Source organism: Vitis vinifera, chromosome 10 (genome assembly GCF_030704535.1).
Source record: "Vitis vinifera cultivar Pinot Noir 40024 chromosome 10, ASM3070453v1".
Lineage (NCBI taxonomy): Eukaryota > Viridiplantae > Streptophyta > Magnoliopsida > Vitales > Vitaceae > Vitis > Vitis vinifera.
In genome coordinates this window covers 13873993-13893025 of record NC_081814.1, presented here as the reverse complement: position 1 = coordinate 13893025, position 19033 = coordinate 13873993, and the positions used below count along the sequence as shown (strand labels likewise).

General features: G+C 29.2%; 2 protein-coding genes across 2 annotated transcripts; one reads left to right on the top strand and one right to left on the bottom strand.

The window, feature by feature from the left end:
* The first annotated feature begins 9446 nt into the window (after window positions 1–9446).
* On the top strand, window positions 9447–10274 carry LOC104880531 (uncharacterized). The gene has a single exon (XM_010657444.3). The coding sequence runs from the start codon at window positions 9767–9769 to the stop codon at window positions 10175–10177; it is 411 nt and encodes a 136-aa protein (XP_010655746.1). The 5' UTR covers window positions 9447–9766; the 3' UTR covers window positions 10178–10274.
* A 5339-nt stretch (window positions 10275–15613) lies between these two features.
* On the bottom strand, window positions 15614–17554 carry LOC100243859 (probable mannitol dehydrogenase). Its single transcript, XM_002263811.4, has 5 exons — window positions 17365–17554; window positions 17155–17268; window positions 16547–17060; window positions 16014–16173; window positions 15614–15920 (listed from the first exon to the last, which is right to left on the bottom strand). Exons 1-5 carry the CDS (start codon window positions 17463–17465, stop codon window positions 15718–15720), a joined length of 1092 nt encoding a protein of 363 aa, XP_002263847.1. The 5' UTR covers window positions 17466–17554; the 3' UTR covers window positions 15614–15717.
* Between the last annotated feature and the right edge of the window lie 1479 nt (window positions 17555–19033).

The following is a 19033-nucleotide window of genomic DNA, read 5'->3' as shown; positions in this document are numbered from 1 at the left end:
CAATCCGATTTTTAAATTATTTATTTATTTTTTTTCATCAACTAACGTTTTTTTTTTTTTGGTATTTAAAAAAAAACTTACCTTTAATGGATTTCTTACTAGATTCACACAAAAAAACAAGCTTTGTGTAAACGGTTGCAGATAATGACCTGAAATGCTGGACCTTTTTCCTTTCCCTTTTTTCTTCTACAACATCGACAAGTTGCAGGTAGGTTAAAGAAAACTCTTTTTTCTTTCCTATTGCTTTTCACTTTGCTGTTGCTTTTCACTTATTAATGGTAGTCTTGACATTTAAACAAAATAAGGCGAATTATCATAATTTTATCCTACCATTCACAATAATTATCAAATTTACCTACCCTCATCAGTCATATTTTTCTCCAGCCTACCCTTAAGGGTAATTCTCCCTTAAAATATTTGGTTAAGAGTATTTATTCTTACACCCATCAAGTTTCTCTCACCATCCACCTGAATTAAGAATTTTTTACCAATAAAAATGACCTTTTATAAAAAGACCAAAATACCCTTAAAATAGCATCCGGAATACCTTTGAAGTTAGCATTGTTTGATTCTATATTTTCGGACATCCGCCAAAATGTCTACCGTTATAATTTTAGATATCTTTAAAGGGTTTCCAACACTATACTTGGAAATTCAAAATTATACTTGCCCACATACTTTTAATATCCAGTTTTACAAGTTTGGACAACACAAAATCATTTTTTTTTTCTTTTCATTTCTCTTCCACTTGTTAAAAAATTTTCATTTATAAAACACTTTTAAAGTGTTTTTAAACTACTTTTACAACAAACTTTTGTCAAAATTTACATAAATCATAAGCTCTAAAAATATATATTCATCTTGTACAAATATAATATTAGTGTATGAATTAAAAAAGTTGAAATTAATTTTGAACTTGTCTCGAATACTTTTTTTTGTTAACAAACAAGCCTTAGAAAAAAGATTTTATCTTGGGTCTTTTATTGACAAAAAAAAAAAGGAGAGAAAAAGAAAAGAAGAAGGTATGGAGGAGAATAATGAGCATGTGTAAATAATTCAAAATGAATGTGTAAATAAGATAGATGTATAGACTAATTAGGTGAATGCAAATATGGACACTGTTTTGATAAAATGGACAAAATAACCCTCAAAACATTTTTGTTTTCTTTATCATTTTTTATATGCCTTCCCTTCTCTCTTATTCATCTTTCTCTTATTTTATTTCTCACTTAAGAATCGAAGAACAAGGATGGTTATTTTAAAAAGCAAAATGCTCACTTTTAGTGAAAAATATTCAAGAATATGATGAAAAAGTGTATAGTTTTTGGAAATATTTAGGATTTCAAAATGTTGGACATTACATATTTTGCCCTAGTGTTATAGTGTTTGTACATTATTTATTTTAGTTATTAACTAAATATTTCTTAAATGTGTTGCAATGATGCTTGGAGTGTGACTAGACTAAAGTTAAGTTTAGTTGGTTTTAGTTTGAATAACTTTTGAAATATTGAGGAATTGAAATATGTTGAACTATTCTTCGATTATAATTTAGAATGTTAGCTTGAACTATGTTAGAGTTAACTTTCATTTCTAAAAACTTTAACCACTGCTAAGTTCCACTCGAAGTATTCATCAAAATTACATTAGGGTTAATTTTTATTTATAATAAAACTTAATTGTTATTAAGTTCAAATTTAGAATATTGACCTAAAATGTGCCTTTAAGTGTCTTGTGATGATATTTGAAGTACAAATGCATTAAGATTAAGTTCCATAAGCTTTATTTTAATCAAATTTTGAAATACATAGGAAATAAAATATGTTGAATTGATTTTTAAAGTGATTGAATCAAGATTAAGTTTTGTTTTGTTTTATTATGAATCATATTTTAGTTTTTTTCTTTAAATATTTAGGGATTTAATATGTTTGAGAATGCTTGACTTATGTTGTTGTTGGCTCGATAAAAGAAGTATTTATGGGGTTCATTAAATTTGAAGAGAAGATGGAAGCAAATTTTAATGAAATAAATAAACAAATGGAAGAAATATTGACAATTTGAGAAGGCCATGTTGGATGTTAGTAACATTTGTATGTTCCATTCTTTATGTTTTTGTGATATGGATAATACATTTCATATGCTTTACTGTATGTTTCATGTAATTTCACATTAGGAACTTGAGGAGTGAATCATTTGGGATGAGTTTCAATGAAAAGGTAAGCACTTTAATATAATTTCTAGTAATATGTAGGGATTTAAATGTGTTGAAATTCCTTGGATTGTGTTTTATTTGGAATATTATTTGAAATATTTGGATTTAAATATGTTAAACTAATTTTTGAAGTAATTAGACGAAGATTAAGTTTTGTTCTTTTTTATATTTTACTAATAGTTGAACACGTGCATGTGGGTGATGTTGCTTTCATAATTTATTTTTTTATAGACATATAAAATTTTTGTTTTTTCTTATTCACCACAATTCTAGATATCAAATTTATAGAATATCAATGATTTAATATTTCAAAAAGCTTTCTTTCTTTAAGTTGAATAAAAGTTGAAACTCACATATGAATTTATTTTTTATAGTCATCTAGGATTTTCTATATATCATTACTTCAAATAAATTTTTTTAACTAAAAATTTATTATGACAACTTTGAGGAATATGTAGAATATCATTAAAGTTTGGATATTTTTTTTTCAAAATAACAAATTTTTTTTCTTTATAATAAAAGCTCACATGTGAATTTGTTGTTTATAGTTATCTTATTTTTAGGTTTTTGCTAATGATTGCAAAATTCAAATTTATTATGGTAATTCTAAAGATCAAAATTTTAAAATATTAATAATTTAATTTTTGAAAATTAATTTTAATTATTAATTTTTAATAATCAATAATGATTGGTATCATATATTTTTATCATTCCTAATTAAATGACCATTTTTAATGAGAATTTTGAATTTTTATTTTATTTATTATTAATAATGTTTTTAAAGATAATTAATAAATAAATTATTTTTTCCCAATGAAATAATTTAAAGTAAATTTGGGGGTTGTCTATATATTTATTATTAAAAAATAGTATCTCATTTAATCAAGATTTCTAACTTAGGAATTGAAGATGTAATCTTAATGGTTTGATAGCACTAACCTATTAGATTATGGATATGAGTTTATGAAGATTTTGAATGCAATAAATAGGTTATGGATCCAAACTTTGGCTCGTTGCAATTTCTTATGATATTGGATTGCAGTTGATTCTTTTTAGTGGAGTGTTAAGTCAATTTTAGAATTGAATTTTAAGAAAGTTAATATTTTCTAACGGGTTTTAGAGATCATTGTTCAAACTCCTAATTTATGGTGACACATGGTTTGAGGGTATTTTAGATATGTAATTTATAAGTGTGTATAGATGCATTTTGGTAAAAATATAAAATTGCATTAGATCTTGTGAACGTCTTTTGGATGGGTTGTTTGCCCTAATTAATTAATTAAAGTCTTTTATGACTAATTAATTAATTAGGACCCAAGTGGGCTACATTGGGTGACCCAAACCCAGTTTTGACTTAAGTTACTTGAGCCTATAGAAAACTCTATATAAACCCCTTATAGGTTATGGTTTAGTTTTTTAGCATTTTTCATCGTATTCTAGGAAGAGAGAAATCCTAACCATCCTTATAGAAAAGAAGAGAAACCTACCCTTCTCTAAAGATCCATAGAGAGAGGGATTAGGTGCCCTTGGATAGACGAGTTTTACAACACTCACAACATCTTCTTTGGATTGGATCCAATTCGGGAACATCTAGATTATACTTATGGTTTCCATATTCTCTAGATCTAGTGTATTTTTTGTTTTGATGTTGTGTTTTTCCACTGTGTTAGACCTAAAAAGCCCTAAGGATAAGTTGCATACACGCTACTAGATCTAGGTCCAGGAAACAAAGAGATCCGAAGTTCCCAATAGGAAGGAATCAAATCAATATTGACTCATCAATTTAATATCAATGCTTATGGAATTGTATAAGAAAGCCTCCTTTGATATGGGTTGTGCCATGTCAACTCAGTAGACATTATTGTGATAGTATTTGATGTATACATCAATGAAAAGTGACCAATAGACTAGCAACAATGCAATACTCTTTCTAGTCATAAGTGTGGGACACTCACTACCATCTAACATGATTCGTACACGTTGTCCAGCGCCTTACATGTCATCTAATGCAAGACATGTTTAGCACAAGAGTTATGTAGCATTATCCATCTACCCTAGGGTACCAGATGAACAGAAACCAATCGGGCGAGATGCTCACCACTGTGTAGCATGATCCTTTTGCGTTGTCCAGTGCCCTACGCATCGTCTAATGTAAGGCACGTTCATCACAAGAGTCATGCAGCATTATCCGTCTAGCCCAAGGTACCAAATAGACACAAACCAACCGGGCACTATGTCTTCCCGCCTGACAAGCATTAATTGCAACAAACATTAAGTGCATTGATTGATACAATCGTTATAAGGCTCAAATGTCAGACTTTAAGGCTCATTAGGATAATAGCCATTACAAGCCGACAATCACTAACATTAAAGATGGAAAAAGCACAATCAAAGGCACAAAGAAGATGTTACTCCAGAGCAACAATAAATAGTCCTTATTCGCCAAAGGAAAGGTATGCTGCTAGTATTTTGTATTTTTAAAAAGAACTCTTTTCTTTCTCAAGTCTTTCCTCTCTTTAACTTAAGTTTTAGAGGGGCGTGCCAAGAAAATCCATCTAGACATTCATGTGTACAGGTCAAACTTGTCGTCTACGTTTCCAAAGGTTAGTTGCGCACTCCTCATTGCCAAGTAGCAACAATAAGGTGCAAACCAATCAATGCCTTAGTGCTAAATCTAAAGGATGTTGTGAAGTTGCAAAATTAAGCTATTGGAATCAAAATGCTACTATGACAATATCTAGTGCATTGCTTCCAAGCGTGGATTAAAAAATTGGATAACATCTCGAAATTTCAGTGAAATTTTAATCTATCAAAAGGGCTCGACATGAAACATGCCATCACAAAACATGCCATGGAAATTTGGTTCGACCAAAAATCAACTAAAATCAAGATTATATCCTTGATTTATCTACAAAAAAATCGGTTGAGGAGATGTTTTAATGATTTTCACAATAAAAAATCTAGATATTAAATAAAAAATAATTAAATTTTTATTAAATTAATTAATCATAATTAATTTTTTATTATTTAATAAACAAGCATAAGTTATTATTTGTCCAAGCCTATTGTAGATATAACCTAATTAAATAGATTTGTTTGATAAGATTTTTTCCTAAAATTTCAAAAAATATATGTATTAATTCTTTTTAAACATTATATTTCTCAAACTTCTAGAAAACTAAAATAATAATCATATGAGATTTTTAACTCTTATAAATTTTTTTTTTTTTTAAAATTACACTTTATTCACAATCTTCTATAAAAAAAAAAAGTATCAAAGCTAAGTATGGAAATGAGGGTACTTATAAATACCAAAAAAATAAGTATTCTATGAGATCATGTTGTTGATAATGATTGCTCATACTTTTTTATAATGCATTCATGTTATCGATTATTGATACCATGTGTTCATACTCTTAAATTTTTTTTTGTCTAGTTGTATGTTTTGTATCTTATCAATACATTATTATGCACAACTAATTTTGATTATTATTGAAATGATATTTGTTATTTGTTATATCATGTTATGTGAGTATTTATGGATTGATTAAACCGACTAAGTGGGAGAATGTTGGAATTATTTTATATGGGCTAGCGTTGTATGCTTGACTCATTGAGAAGAGGCCCATGGGCTCTCCTTTGGTAGGCACATGGGCTCACCTTTGGTTGACCCATTAAGTTGAATAACTCTCAGGGAGATGACCATATTAATGTACTCGGCTGTGATTACCCACCATCTCACCATACCTTTGAGATAAATCATCCATCACATCTCCAAAATGGCTTTCTACCATCGACTCAACCTCAACTCTAATAGTCTTTACCACTCGTTCTCCACTTGATAGCATTGAGAATGTGGGACTTGCGTCACAATTATCACCATCACCTCCATCCCAATCAATTTCAAACATTTCCAACCCAACTTCCATAAAAGATAAGTATGAAATCCTTACCCTAACCCTAACCCTATGGTAATGTTTGATTCCCATAAAATTTGAGAGAAAATGGAAGGAAAAGAAAATATAAAGGAAAAGTAAAAGGAAAATAAAAAATAGATTACAAATTGATAAATTATTTTTTTTGTTACTTTAAACTCATTTTATTTATTTTAACTCATCAATATAAGGATTAAATAATTTAAAAATACATAAGTTTTTAATTAGTTTTAATTATATTTTATTTTATTTTATATTTTTCATAGGACAACCAAACATGAAAAAATCATTTTTCTTTACAATTTTTTTTTCTTTCTTTAGTATTTTTCGAGAACCAAACATAACCCAAGTCTAACCTTAATTTCGGGCCTCTGAATGAAGCGACAACTCCTATCCTCTCCGTGATTTTACATTTGTGCCTTGCTCATCTCAAATCCATCTACAAATCATGAAAAGCAAGAAACTACTTTTAGTAGATGATTAAATATATAAATGAAGTATGAAGTCATTATGAAAAATGAAGACTACGATAGGTGGTGTTATATCAATATTTTGTCTTACCATTCATCATATCTATCATTCATCCTTAATTTTTTTTAAATTATTTATTGTTGTGCCGTCATATGCTAGAGATCTTTAAATGAAAGTAATGATAATTCGATAAATATTTGAAGAAAATAAGGATAAAAAATGGTCACAATAAAAGTGCATCCCGACTTTTATTATATAGTAATATACACATTATAACATAATTAAAATGCAACCTAGTCCTCCTTCATTGAGATATCTGGCTTTACCATGTGGCCACATTTGTTTGATCTTTATAAAATAAAAAACTATATATATTATGATCTTATATTAAAAAAATGATAAATAGATTAATTTTATTTATTATATTTTCTAATTTATTAAATTTTATTATATTTTTCCAATTAATATTTTTTAACACAAAGAAAACAAAAAAAAAAGTATAAACTTGTAAATAAAATTATAAACATTTTTAAATAAAAAATAATTATAGACATATCATCATTTTTTATCCTCAAATACATTCAAACGACATAAATTATCATTTTAATACTATATTATTATAAAACATATTATTTTCTTCAATAAAACAACTTCCATATTTATTATTATGTTTATCATTTTTGAGAGGGGTTTTCCATATTTTTATGAGTTTTGATAATTTCCATTTTATGATTTTTTTCTTTGAATTTCCATGTCATACTTTTGATATTTCATATTTCATAATTTTTTTTTAAAATCCAAAAATTATGGTAATTTCTAGATATTTTAGTCCTTGTTTCAAGGAGACTTCAAACTTGTTTGGGAATTGTTTTTTAAAATAGTTTTTTGTTCTTCAAAACAAAAAACAAAAAAAATATGTTTAATAATAAAAAACTATTTTATGTTTTTGAGAACATTTTTTTAGTTATTTTCACTTGTTTTATAAGAGTTGTTTTAAGAAATAATTATATAAACATATAAAATAATTAAATTTAAAATATAAAATATTAAATATAATTATTAAAAATATTTTAAGTTTTGAAACAGACTTTTATTCTATAAAAATCAAAGAATAATTTTTAAAAACTAATTTAAAAAACTATTTTTTAGAATTATTTTTTAAAACAGTTATCAAAGAGGCCCTTCATTTTTCAAGGGCATAGTATGATCTCATCCATGATAAGCAGTGTTCTTGGTGTAATTATTTTCAATTAATTTAACAAAAAACCTTCTATTATGAGTATGAAGATTAAAAAGAAATTTTTGAGGGAAATAAAAAGAAAATAAAACAAAACAAAATTAGAAGCCAAAACTAACAATTGGTTCCAGCTGCAACATCTGCAGTAGTGGGTCACTTCCAATCCATTTTATAAAGACTTTTAAATGACCATATTGACCACTCATCTAACTAAATGATAAAATACTATTTAGTTGCAAAAGAGAAGGTCGAGTGTGAAACAAGTATAATTAATTAGGAAGACTGTGATTAATTACTAATCATGACCATCAACCACTCTTCAGAATCAATTATAATTAACAATAAACTTAAGTCTGAGTGTGAATGAAGCATTTTAATCCAATGGGACAGAAGTGAAAGAAGTGTACAAGTAGATCTGCAGTGTATCTCTTCTTTATGGATTTGTATGATATTCAATAAATGCTTGTCTCATATATTGACATTTGAATGCAACTTTTAAGGGATAGGTTAAGGAAATTTAAAAATTATAATTATTATAATATTTAGTGATCACAAATAAATGTATTTTATAAATAATTAAATTATTATAATTTTTTTATTATCATTTATATATTAAAAATAAAAAAATAAAATTTAAATTAAATTAATTTTATATATAATTGGGGCGGAGTGGACGGGACAAGGTAATACCTGAATTTGCCCTAAATCTGTCTCAAGTTTTTTTAAAAAATCTCAAACACTTTCCAAATTCGTTTCTTTAAATTTGAAACCTATCTCATTAGGGGTAAGACGTGTACTTGAAAAAACTCGTTTCATTGTCATTCCTAATAGTATTTTAGTGTTAAATACATTTTATCTTCTCAATCAAAATGTGTTTTATAGTTTTTCACATATTCAACACTCTGAGACTTTGACCATTAAATTTGGTAAATAGCAAATTCTACCCCTCAAGCTTATTAAGAAGTTAATAAATAACATTTTAAGTTATAAAATAAGAGTGAAATGTAAAAAAAAAAAAAAAATTACGTATAATTCACATTTAAAGCTACCACACTTTGCAGTTACATATATATGAAAATCATGAATAAACATGCAAATATCTTTTTTAAAACCAAAAACCAAAACAGGTAGTTGTTATATTTTAAAGGCGTTTGGAAAATTTTAATTTAAAACTATTAATTTAAACTTTATTCTACTCAAGTTCACAGTAGTATTAGAATCAAAGTATGAAAAAGAGTAGGTTTTAAGAAAATTTTTGTAATTGGAGGGTTAAGTGTTATTTATTATTTTTTTTTATAACAAATTTGGAGGGTAAAACACATTTAAGATGGAGGAGACAAAATGTATTTAATATAATATTTTAAAAAATAGGAAAACTTGAAATTTATTTCTATTTTTATAGATCATGAAAAGTATTAGGCAAGAAAGAAATATTTAAATTTCTTTATTTTATTTAAAATAATATATTTGTATGAAGATAAAATATGTAGAATACAAAATTCTTAAAATATTTTTTTATGTTTTAAATTGTTATTGTTATTATTATTATTATGTATTAAAATTCTTCCGAAACGAGCCAGAAAATACAGGAACTGAGGAGGGTGGTCCACAAAAACAGTAGAATAAAGGTGCTCAAAGTCATGATCACATGAATGATTCATAAGAAAAGCTAACTTTACCATAAGCCATCATTGCTCCACTGTTTCTACTCTCCCTGAAAGTCCAACCAACTCTCTCCCCTTGATCTAATCTTCAATTCCCAACCCCAAATCAACGCAACAAACCTAAAATCCCTTCATCATTTCATCCATTACCAGACAAACCACCAAGCGGCGCACACTCCCCTCTTCTTTAGATCTTCTTCTTCCCCTCTCCATTAACTCACCTCGCTTTCTCAATTCTCCCATCCACAATATGCGCACTCGCTTCCAGTACGGCGTCGTATTGGTGGTCACGGCCGCCATGGCAGCCGCCATGCTGGTTGAGTCCAGGTACACCAGGCCCTCGGATCACGGCCTGTCCTACCAGACGGCACCGAAAGGCAACTCCACGCCCCAGATGGCTGCCTTCTTCGGCGGATCCTCCTCCAAGGCCGACGTAGCTCTCCCCAAGGCATTGAACTCCACTCAACCGACGTGGTACAGGGGCGGGGGAGGGGGAGGGTCACGTGAGCGGCGGCACGATCATCACGTGAGGAAGGTGCTTCTGGTGGCGAGCCTGGTGTGTGGGATCACGGGTGTGGCTTTGCTGGTGGTTGTTGCTTTCCTGTTTGTCGGTCAGTATAGAAGCCGTCAGAGAGAATCTTGCTCACCCTTAGATAAGTGAAAGCCATTCGTCCTTCTTTATTCTCTTTTATTTTACTATGTACAAAAGTGGTTGTAATAACTGCAAATTTATGGTCCATTCTCAATATTTTTCTCAAGTTTTCTAATATTTCTTTACACTCATTTAACTTATTTTACTCCATTGAATAATTTCAAATTTTATGAAATTTTAATTAATTTTTTATTATATTATATTTTTTTTTATAATAAAATTAAATATAAAAATTTATTTAATTTTCTCACAATTTGTAATTGTATTTTAAATTTTGGATCCATTACTCTGAAATCTCGATGGTGACTGAACTTATAATGTGCTTACACAATTATTGATAAATCAAATGAAAGGGAATCATTCTTTTTCTTTTAGTTGAAGTGCTAGCTAAGATTTAGAATTAGAAAAATGTATGGGATCCACTTAATTACGGAGGATTTCATTAGTGGATTTCCTTTACGCAATCTAAGGAATCTCCTTAAAAAATGAAATTTTTTTAAATTTGGCAAAAAAATTACGATAAAAAAATTAAATTTAGCATAATAACTATTTAATTATAATAAGTTATTTATCAATTATAAACAATAGCATATTAAAAAAATAACATATTTTCTAAAAAATAAAAACTAATGACATAATTACTCAATATAATAAATAAGAATTGAAAGAAGAGATAGCAGGAATAAAACTCTGTAATAAGTTCTATTAATAGAATCCCTATAAAAGTCAATAGGAAGTTAATAATAATAGTTGAGAAATATGAGGAAAGTATGATCATCCATCCAAACATATTTTTATAACAAATCTTATATTTGATAACACTCTTCTTTGGATGATCATAAAAATATGTTTTATGTTTTATTAAAAACTTATTAGAAAAAAAGAACCTAATTTTTTATCATCTACTATTTACAAGGTACATGAGTGCTCCACCAGCACTAAGATAAGACACTTTTGAGTATTTCTTTGTTCTCTTATTTAAAATGAAAAATGACCATTTTTCACTTTTAATAAGCGAACTACTATCGGAGAATTTAGTGGATGTGATTTATCCATATAAAAATGTTTCGACAGTTTTTCTGTGTATATGTTGAGTCATGGACTAACATTTCATTTGAAAATTGTTTGATCTACAAGTCAAAACAAAATTTTGTTTTCCTCAAATCTTTCATTTCAAATACTCTTTAAATAATCAGTAGTTTTTGTGAAAACTTTAAGAGTTTCCACAAGATTCAAGTTATCAACATATACTATATTAATTACAAATCCAATTTTTGATCTCTTAATAAAAATGCATGGACATGTAGAGTTATTCACATACCCTTTCTTTTAGAAAGTATTCACTAAGATGATTTTACAATATGCGTTCGGATTGCTTCATTCCATATAAGAATCGTTGTAGCTTGATTGGGTACATACTATGATAATTTGTATTATTTGCTTCAAGCAATCTAAATCCTTAAAGGATTTTCACGTATCTATCATTTTCATGTATATAAATATGTCGTAACAATATCCATGAGATGCATATCTAAATCCTTCTAAGACTTTCAAACCAATTAAAAATTGAAATGTGATTGCATCCATGATGGTAGAATATTTTTTCTTATAGTTAATATCAGGTCTCAAAGAGAATCTTATGTTACTAATCACACTTTATATATTATGATTTCATTTTTCTCATTTTGTTTTTATATAAATACCCATTTATACCGAATAGACTTCACATCTTCAAGTGTTTAGACTACTAGTTCAAATACTTCTCGTTTTGTTAACGAGTTTAGCTCTGTTATGATTGTTTTTTTTTTTTTTCATTTTCGCCAATCATTTCTATGTTTATATTCATCTATAGTTTTTCATTTGAGATCCTCAACATTTCTTATAATATGATTGCCACTTGGAAAGAAAATATATTGTTTATAATAAGTCTATTTTGATATTATTTTTCTCACGTATGTAGATAACTAGTAGAAAACTCATTATTTTGAGATATTTGTGCCTTTTATGGGCCAATTGTATAATATAAGTCTCTTCAAGGACCATCTGATTATTGACTTGGGATTGATCAGTCAAAATTAATAGCCCATTTTTGGATTGAACTTCTATAGGTGTGTCAACCTTTTCATGTGTTTTTCCTTCCATTTTTTTTCCCAAGAAACCATATCATTTGAGCCAATAGGTGTACCACGCTTTAGACATACTTTAGATTCATATTTTGTGATATCGGTTAAGTGTCCTATAAGACATCAATCCATGTTAGAGTATTTGTGGTCGATATATATGACTTTGTCACTTTCTTTGCATCAATGAATGCATTTGGTAATTGATTTGTCATTCCATGTAAGTGAATAATTTTTTGAACTTTTAGTTCACATTGATTTGTATGAGGATCAAGGTGAGACAAAACCAATGCATTCTAAGTAATTCTATTATTTTCATGTTGTTCTTTTGGAACTAATTTTCCTTCCCTTAATGGCGAGAAAATTGTTTCATCAAAATGGCAATTGACAAAATGCCCCGTAAAGACATCATCTATTTGGGGTTCCAAATGTCAAATGATAGATGGAGAATCAATACCAAAATAAATCCCAAGATGCCTTGAGGAGAAGTAGGGACATGAGTAGCATAACTAAAAATTCTTAAGTGAGAAACATTTGGTTACTGATCAAATACTAATTGTAAAGGTGAATATTCATAATAAGTAGAAGGTTGAAGGCAGATTAAGGTTGCAACATGGAGTATAACATCATCCCAAGTAGAGAGAGGTGGTTATGTTCTTAAAAGTAATGGTTAAACAAGCTAAACCATTTTGATTATGAACATGAACATTAGGATGTTGGATGTCAATTCCAATTGACATATAAAAGTCAATAAAAGTTTGGAATGAAAATTCACCCGCATTATCAAGACGAATTTCTTGATAGGGTAATTTGGAAATTGTGCTCTTTAACGGATTTTTGAGTAAGTAGCATTGCAAAAGCAACATTGTGAGTAGAAAGAAAGCAAACATGTGACCACCCAATGGAGACATATATTAAGACTATAAAATACTGAAATAGTCCACAAGGAGGATGAATGGGACCACATATATCCCCATGAATTCTTTCTAAAAAGGTTGAGGATTTTAAGACAACTTTGGTAAAAGATAGTTTAATAATCAATTTACCTTGTGAATAGGTAACACAATTATAATTATTGAGCATAAAAATCTTCTAGTTCTTTAAAGGGTGTTGATGAGAGTTCCTAATGATATGATGCATCATAGATGACCTAGGGTGACCAAGTCACTCATGCCAAAACATAAAGGTATTTGGATCATAGGACTTCTAGTTCATTACAACATAAATGGTTATGTGATATACAACCCACAAGGAAAAGCAAAGAGCTTCTCTAATAGATGCTTTTATCCAAAAACAGTTAAGGTAATGTAGAGATATTTTATATTACTGTTATTCATAGTCTTAATATGATATCTATTTTGGTGAATATCTTTAAAAATAAACCGATTTCTTTTGGATCTATCAAAATATAATGCATCATCAATATTAAATTTGGTTCCACTAGGTAAAACAATAGTAGTTCTTCTGAAGCCTTGAATCGGATTTATAGAACCTAATTTTGTATTAACATTAGGTGGTGCAAATGTTACATTTGAGAAATACTTTTTATCTCAAAGAATCGTACATGTTGTAGCATGGTCCACAAGGCATACATCTTCATGATGTGTTGTGTAATTAGGCAAGTTAGGATAATCCATCTTTCTTATCATGTAAAAGTCTCTAAAAATAGATGAGCTAGACTTTGCACTCTGGTGTAGCCTTGTGCTCCTCTATTCTATTTGAATCAGATAAGGACACTAAGGTGGTGTTTGTTTTTTTACTTAATTCTAAATAGAACTTTAATGCTTAATAGTGTTAAATATTAGGTTGTTTGTTTTTGTAGTATTTTATTTCTATTAAGTATTAAAAAGTAAAAAAACCAATATGTTATTTTTTCTATTAAGAAAAAGTTATATATTTTGACTTTTTCTATTTAGTAAAAAATTTATAATAAGTCATGAAAAAGTAGAAAAACAAACAATTTAAATTCTAAAACTAAATTGCTTTCAGCAAAAAGTCAAAAAAACAAACACCACCTAACACTTGAATTTGAATCAGATAAGTGGAAGAACATAATTATATAATAGCTCATGCTAAGAATTGGAAGAAAAGATTGTGGGAATAAAATTTTATTTAAGTTTCATTAGTAGACCCCCATTTTAAAGAAAGTCGAGAGGAAGTCAACAACAATAGTTGAGAAATATCACGGAACGGATGATTATACATTCTAACAAACTTTCGTAACAAACCTTGTTTTTTGTAACAATTATTTAATTATTATTAACTAAGATAATATCATATTTTAATTATTAAAAATTTAAATGAAAAGGTTTTATATATTATAGTTTACTTTAATATATCAAATAAATATCTTAATTTATTTGATTCAATATTAAATTTTTTAATAAATTGAGAATATTCATATGTTAAATAATATCAAATGTGTGAGATTCTAGCACATAAAAGATAGATTAATGAAAAAAATTATATTTATTTTATTTTATTTACATAAATATTAATAATAATTTGATTGTGAAGAAGATTAAAATTATCTTTTAATAATTATTCTTAATTAATAAAATATAGATATTTATAATTCAAATTTCATTTGATTACTTATACCAAACATTTTTATGGGTTGGTTCTAATCTCACTTAATATTTGTATGATGAAAACATCCTCATTCTAAAATAAAATATTGGAATGAGGATTATTAAAAGGATAATACTAATATTAAAAAAAATTATTTGTTTTATATGGTGTAGTGTTCCACATTTCTCGGGGACTGAATGGTGAAAAACCATATATGAAGGGCTTTCACAACACACTATTGAGACATTTTTTTGAAGGTGTAGGTCCATTAAAGAAGCAAAACTAGGGTCGGCTTGTAGGTCATGTGTATGCCACTACAGCCTTGAAACTCGAAAATATCAAGTGGAGAGTAAGATGGTGACAGAATGGTATTAGAGCATGATCTTTGATCGATAGTGTGCAAATGGGAATGTTAGGTGGACTAGGAAGAGCCATATATAGAAGACTTTCACAATACACTAGGATCGTACATGCACCACCACAACCTTGAACCTGCCAATATCGAGTAGAGAGCAGGTCATGACATATAGAGTAATTAATTTTATTTTCTTTCCGGCTGGTGCAACCTTGAACCTGACAATATTGGGTAGAGAGCGAGGTTATGACATATAAAGTAATTAATTTTATTTACTTTCCATTCTTGATATTCTTGTAAACACTTCAAATTAATATCCGAATAAATGCATTTTTTTTAGAAGTTGAGGATAATGCAAAAAGCATCAACACAAGTACAAAGTTTGTTAGAATGGTTTTAAAGGATTAATATATAAATCATATATTAATAAACAGAACACCTATATAGCATTGTGCCTGTTGGCTAATTACTTAAATTAAAACCTAAGTACATATTGCTATATTCTAATTAGTAGCTAAGGAGTTGGCAATGTCAATGACAAAACGGTACTTGACATCCCCTTTAGTCAGTCGCTCCATGGCTGTGTTCACATCCGCCATTGAAATGACTTCAACATCTGCACTTATGTTGTGCTTCCCTGCAAACTCCATCATTTCTTGTGTTTCTCTCATTCCTCCTGTCATGCTCGCTGATATCACTTTCCTCCCTGGATTCATTTCAACATTCTGTTACTTTTATTCACACACTGTATGGATCTATTTCATTTAATTAATTTCCGTCCGTCTCTCTTTTCACTTACCAACAAACAAGGAATAGAGAGGCAAATCAGTCGGCTTCTCCATGTCTGGTGCACCCAACATTATCAGCTTCCCATCCCGCTTCAATAGTTCTATCAAAGGCTTCAAAGCATGGGGCGCAGACACAGTGTCGATGATGCCGTCCATTGTCCCGAGTGCAGCCTATGTCACACCAATCATAAAAGACTTAGCATACCCTCATCAAATCCTAATTGGTAAGGTTTAAACAACTCTCACCATATACCAATTGGTTTTTAGATGAGATGGTCAAAACTCGATGGAAGAGTAAGGTTTAAACAAATCTCACTGGACAGCAATTGGCTTTTAAATAAGATGGTCAAAACCTGATTGACCAATCGGAAATTAAGGTTTAAACAACTCTCATATGATACCAATTAGCTTTCAGATAAGATGATCAAAACCCCATAAAAAATTAAACAACTCTCATCGGATACCAATTGGTTTTTAAATGAGATGGTCAAGATCCAATCCAAGGGTAAGATCTAGACAATTGCTTCTAGCAAGGTCTAATTACCTGCATTTGCTCCGAATCATGGCTAACTAAAAATGAATCAGCGCCTAGCTCAGCAAGAGCAGCATTCTTCTTCGCGAGGGACGTGCTAATCACAGTGACTTTCATACCAAATGCCTTAGCGAACTTCACTGCAACATGCCCTAGTCCACCCAGCCCAACCACACCCAGATGCATGCCTGGCTGAGTCAGCCCAAAATGCTTCATGGGGCTATAGACCGTGATACCGGCGCAAAGCAACGGTGCACCACCTTCTGGTGAAAGGTTGTCCGGAAAACGCACGGCGAAGTGCTCATTAACCACAAGAATATCAGAAAATCCTCCATAGTTGATGCTTCCATCGGGTGAAAACATGGTGTAGGTGGTGGTCATGGAGGGACAGTAGCTCTCCAAGTCGTCTTGGCAGTTTTGGCATGCACCACAGGAGCCTATCATGGTGCCCACACCTGCCTTGTCTCCAACCTTGAACTTGTGTACCTTGGAGCCCACTTGGGTCACCACCCCCACAATTTCATGCCTGTCATAAATTTCATTAACACTAATTAGAATTTATTTGACCCCTCCAAATGGATTATTATTATTAGTATAGAAAGGGAGCTAAGGACATATACCCAGGAACAAGAGGGTAGAGAGAGATTCCATGGTGATTCCTAAGCATGCCGAGGTCAGTGTGGCAAATCCCACAGTAAAGAATCCTCATTGTGATATCATCATCTCCATTGCTTCTGCTCACATCAATATGCAAATTGATAAAAACCATTATGACTAAACAAATCTTCATTCAAAAGCTAAGTGATACGAATGGGTACATGCATATATACCTTCTGGCAAAGTGAAAAGGAGAAAGGAGGCCAGAGGAGTCTGTAGCTGCCCATCCAAATGCCTTGTGATCAGATTGCACTTTCTCTTGTGATGCTTCCATATTTCTTTCTGCAGTTTTCTTTCTCTTGAGCTTAATTTGTAGAATGCTACTCAATAGACAATGGTTATATAGAAAATAGAAAAAATCTGGGTATGTTGGTATCTTGTTTCATGTACAATTTCACCATTGTCAAAGGTTGTGACCAACTTTATTTGAGGTTTGCCCCTTCTCATTCCCTATGCTTCTCCATGAAAGCAAGTCACCTCCTTATTTGACATTTCTAAAATTCAAGTCTAAATTTTCCATCATGTTCCCTTTAGACTTAGGACAACTTAAAGGAATTGCTTGAGTTATTTATTAATAATTTTTTTTTTACTAATATTCTAATTATTTTTACAAATTTTCCACTATTAGTGGGTTGTCTTTAGAAAACTTGAAGGAAAGAAAATTAAATTGTTGAGAAATGATTTGCCCTAAATTTTTCTTACCTTTATCTAAAAAAAACATGAAAAAAAATCTTTTTAACATTTTCCCTTTTATCTTTTCCTTGATTTTTTTTTTCCAATGACATTTAAATATAATTTATTTTTTTCCCTTTCCCGACACCAAACATAACTTTAGTTAAACTTTTATATAATTGGTTAAAAAAATCAATAAAACCATTTATCTTTTTGAATCCAAACATATTCAAATCATCAAACTTTCAAATTTAAATCTTGATCATGTAAATTTTAATAAATCCTTAACTATTTGATGCCAATTCCTTAAATTATGAAAAATAATCCAATGTATTTTTGGCTTCCATTTTCACCAATCAATAAGAGATTAGCACAATTGTTAGGGGAGAAAAAAAGAAACATTTTCAACTTCTTTAGAAGAATAGACCATTTCAATGTTTTTCCTTTGACCAACAAGGCTACCTCTACTCCAAGAAAAGGTTGAGTCAGCCATGGCTGCTCCAAAGAAGTCCTTTCTTGTCCAAGAGTTCTATGGTTGAAGTGTTCCCTTTTTCAATTGGTGTACGGTCAACAAAAGTTTAATCCTATTTGATACCATGATTAGGTCATTTTATTGGGCACTCACTATAAACTTCATTTTTTTTAATCATAGAACATTGAAAAAAAATATAATTATTAAAATTTTGGAGCCAATTGGATCCTCTTCTATTTTTTTTTTTTAGTATTTTTCTAAAAAATATAAATATAAATATTTTCCTCTAATTATGTTGTAAATTTAATTTGACTATTTAAAAATAGAAATAATTCAAGTTTGAAAATAATTTATTTTACTAATTTAACATTACAAGTTTTATATTCTTTTCAAATACTATAGGAATAATTTATTAATTAATAAAAATATCAATTAATATAATATTTTTATATGGATTGTTTCTTTAAAATAATTTAAACAAATAGATATGTTAAAAAATATCCTAAATAATTGAAATAGCCAAAAAAAAAAAAAAAGAAAGCAAATTTGGCTTATTAAATAGTGCATTCATAATTTGCTCACACAAATTGAGCATATAAATGATTAAATTTTGGCAACTAGGTTATATTTGTTTAGACTATTTTTTGTTTTCATATTCAAATAGGGCTAAAAGTATGGTCTGATGGTTTTTTTTTTTT

Coding starts and splice junctions, on each gene's coding strand:
- LOC104880531 (XM_010657444.3), top strand. CDS start 9,767: ATGCGCACTCGCTTCCAGTACGGCGTCGTATTGGTGGTCACGGCCGCC.
- LOC100243859 (XM_002263811.4), bottom strand. CDS start 17,465: ATGGAAGCATCACAAGAGAAAGTGCAATCTGATCACAAGGCATTTGGA. Junction 17,061..17,154: donor CTCTACCCTCTTGTTCCTGG/GTATATGTCCTT, acceptor AATTTATGACAG/GCATGAAATTGTGGGGGTGG. Junction 15,921..16,013: donor TCTCTATTCCTTGTTTGTTG/GTAAGTGAAAAG, acceptor AAATGAATCCAG/GGAGGAAAGTGATATCAGCG.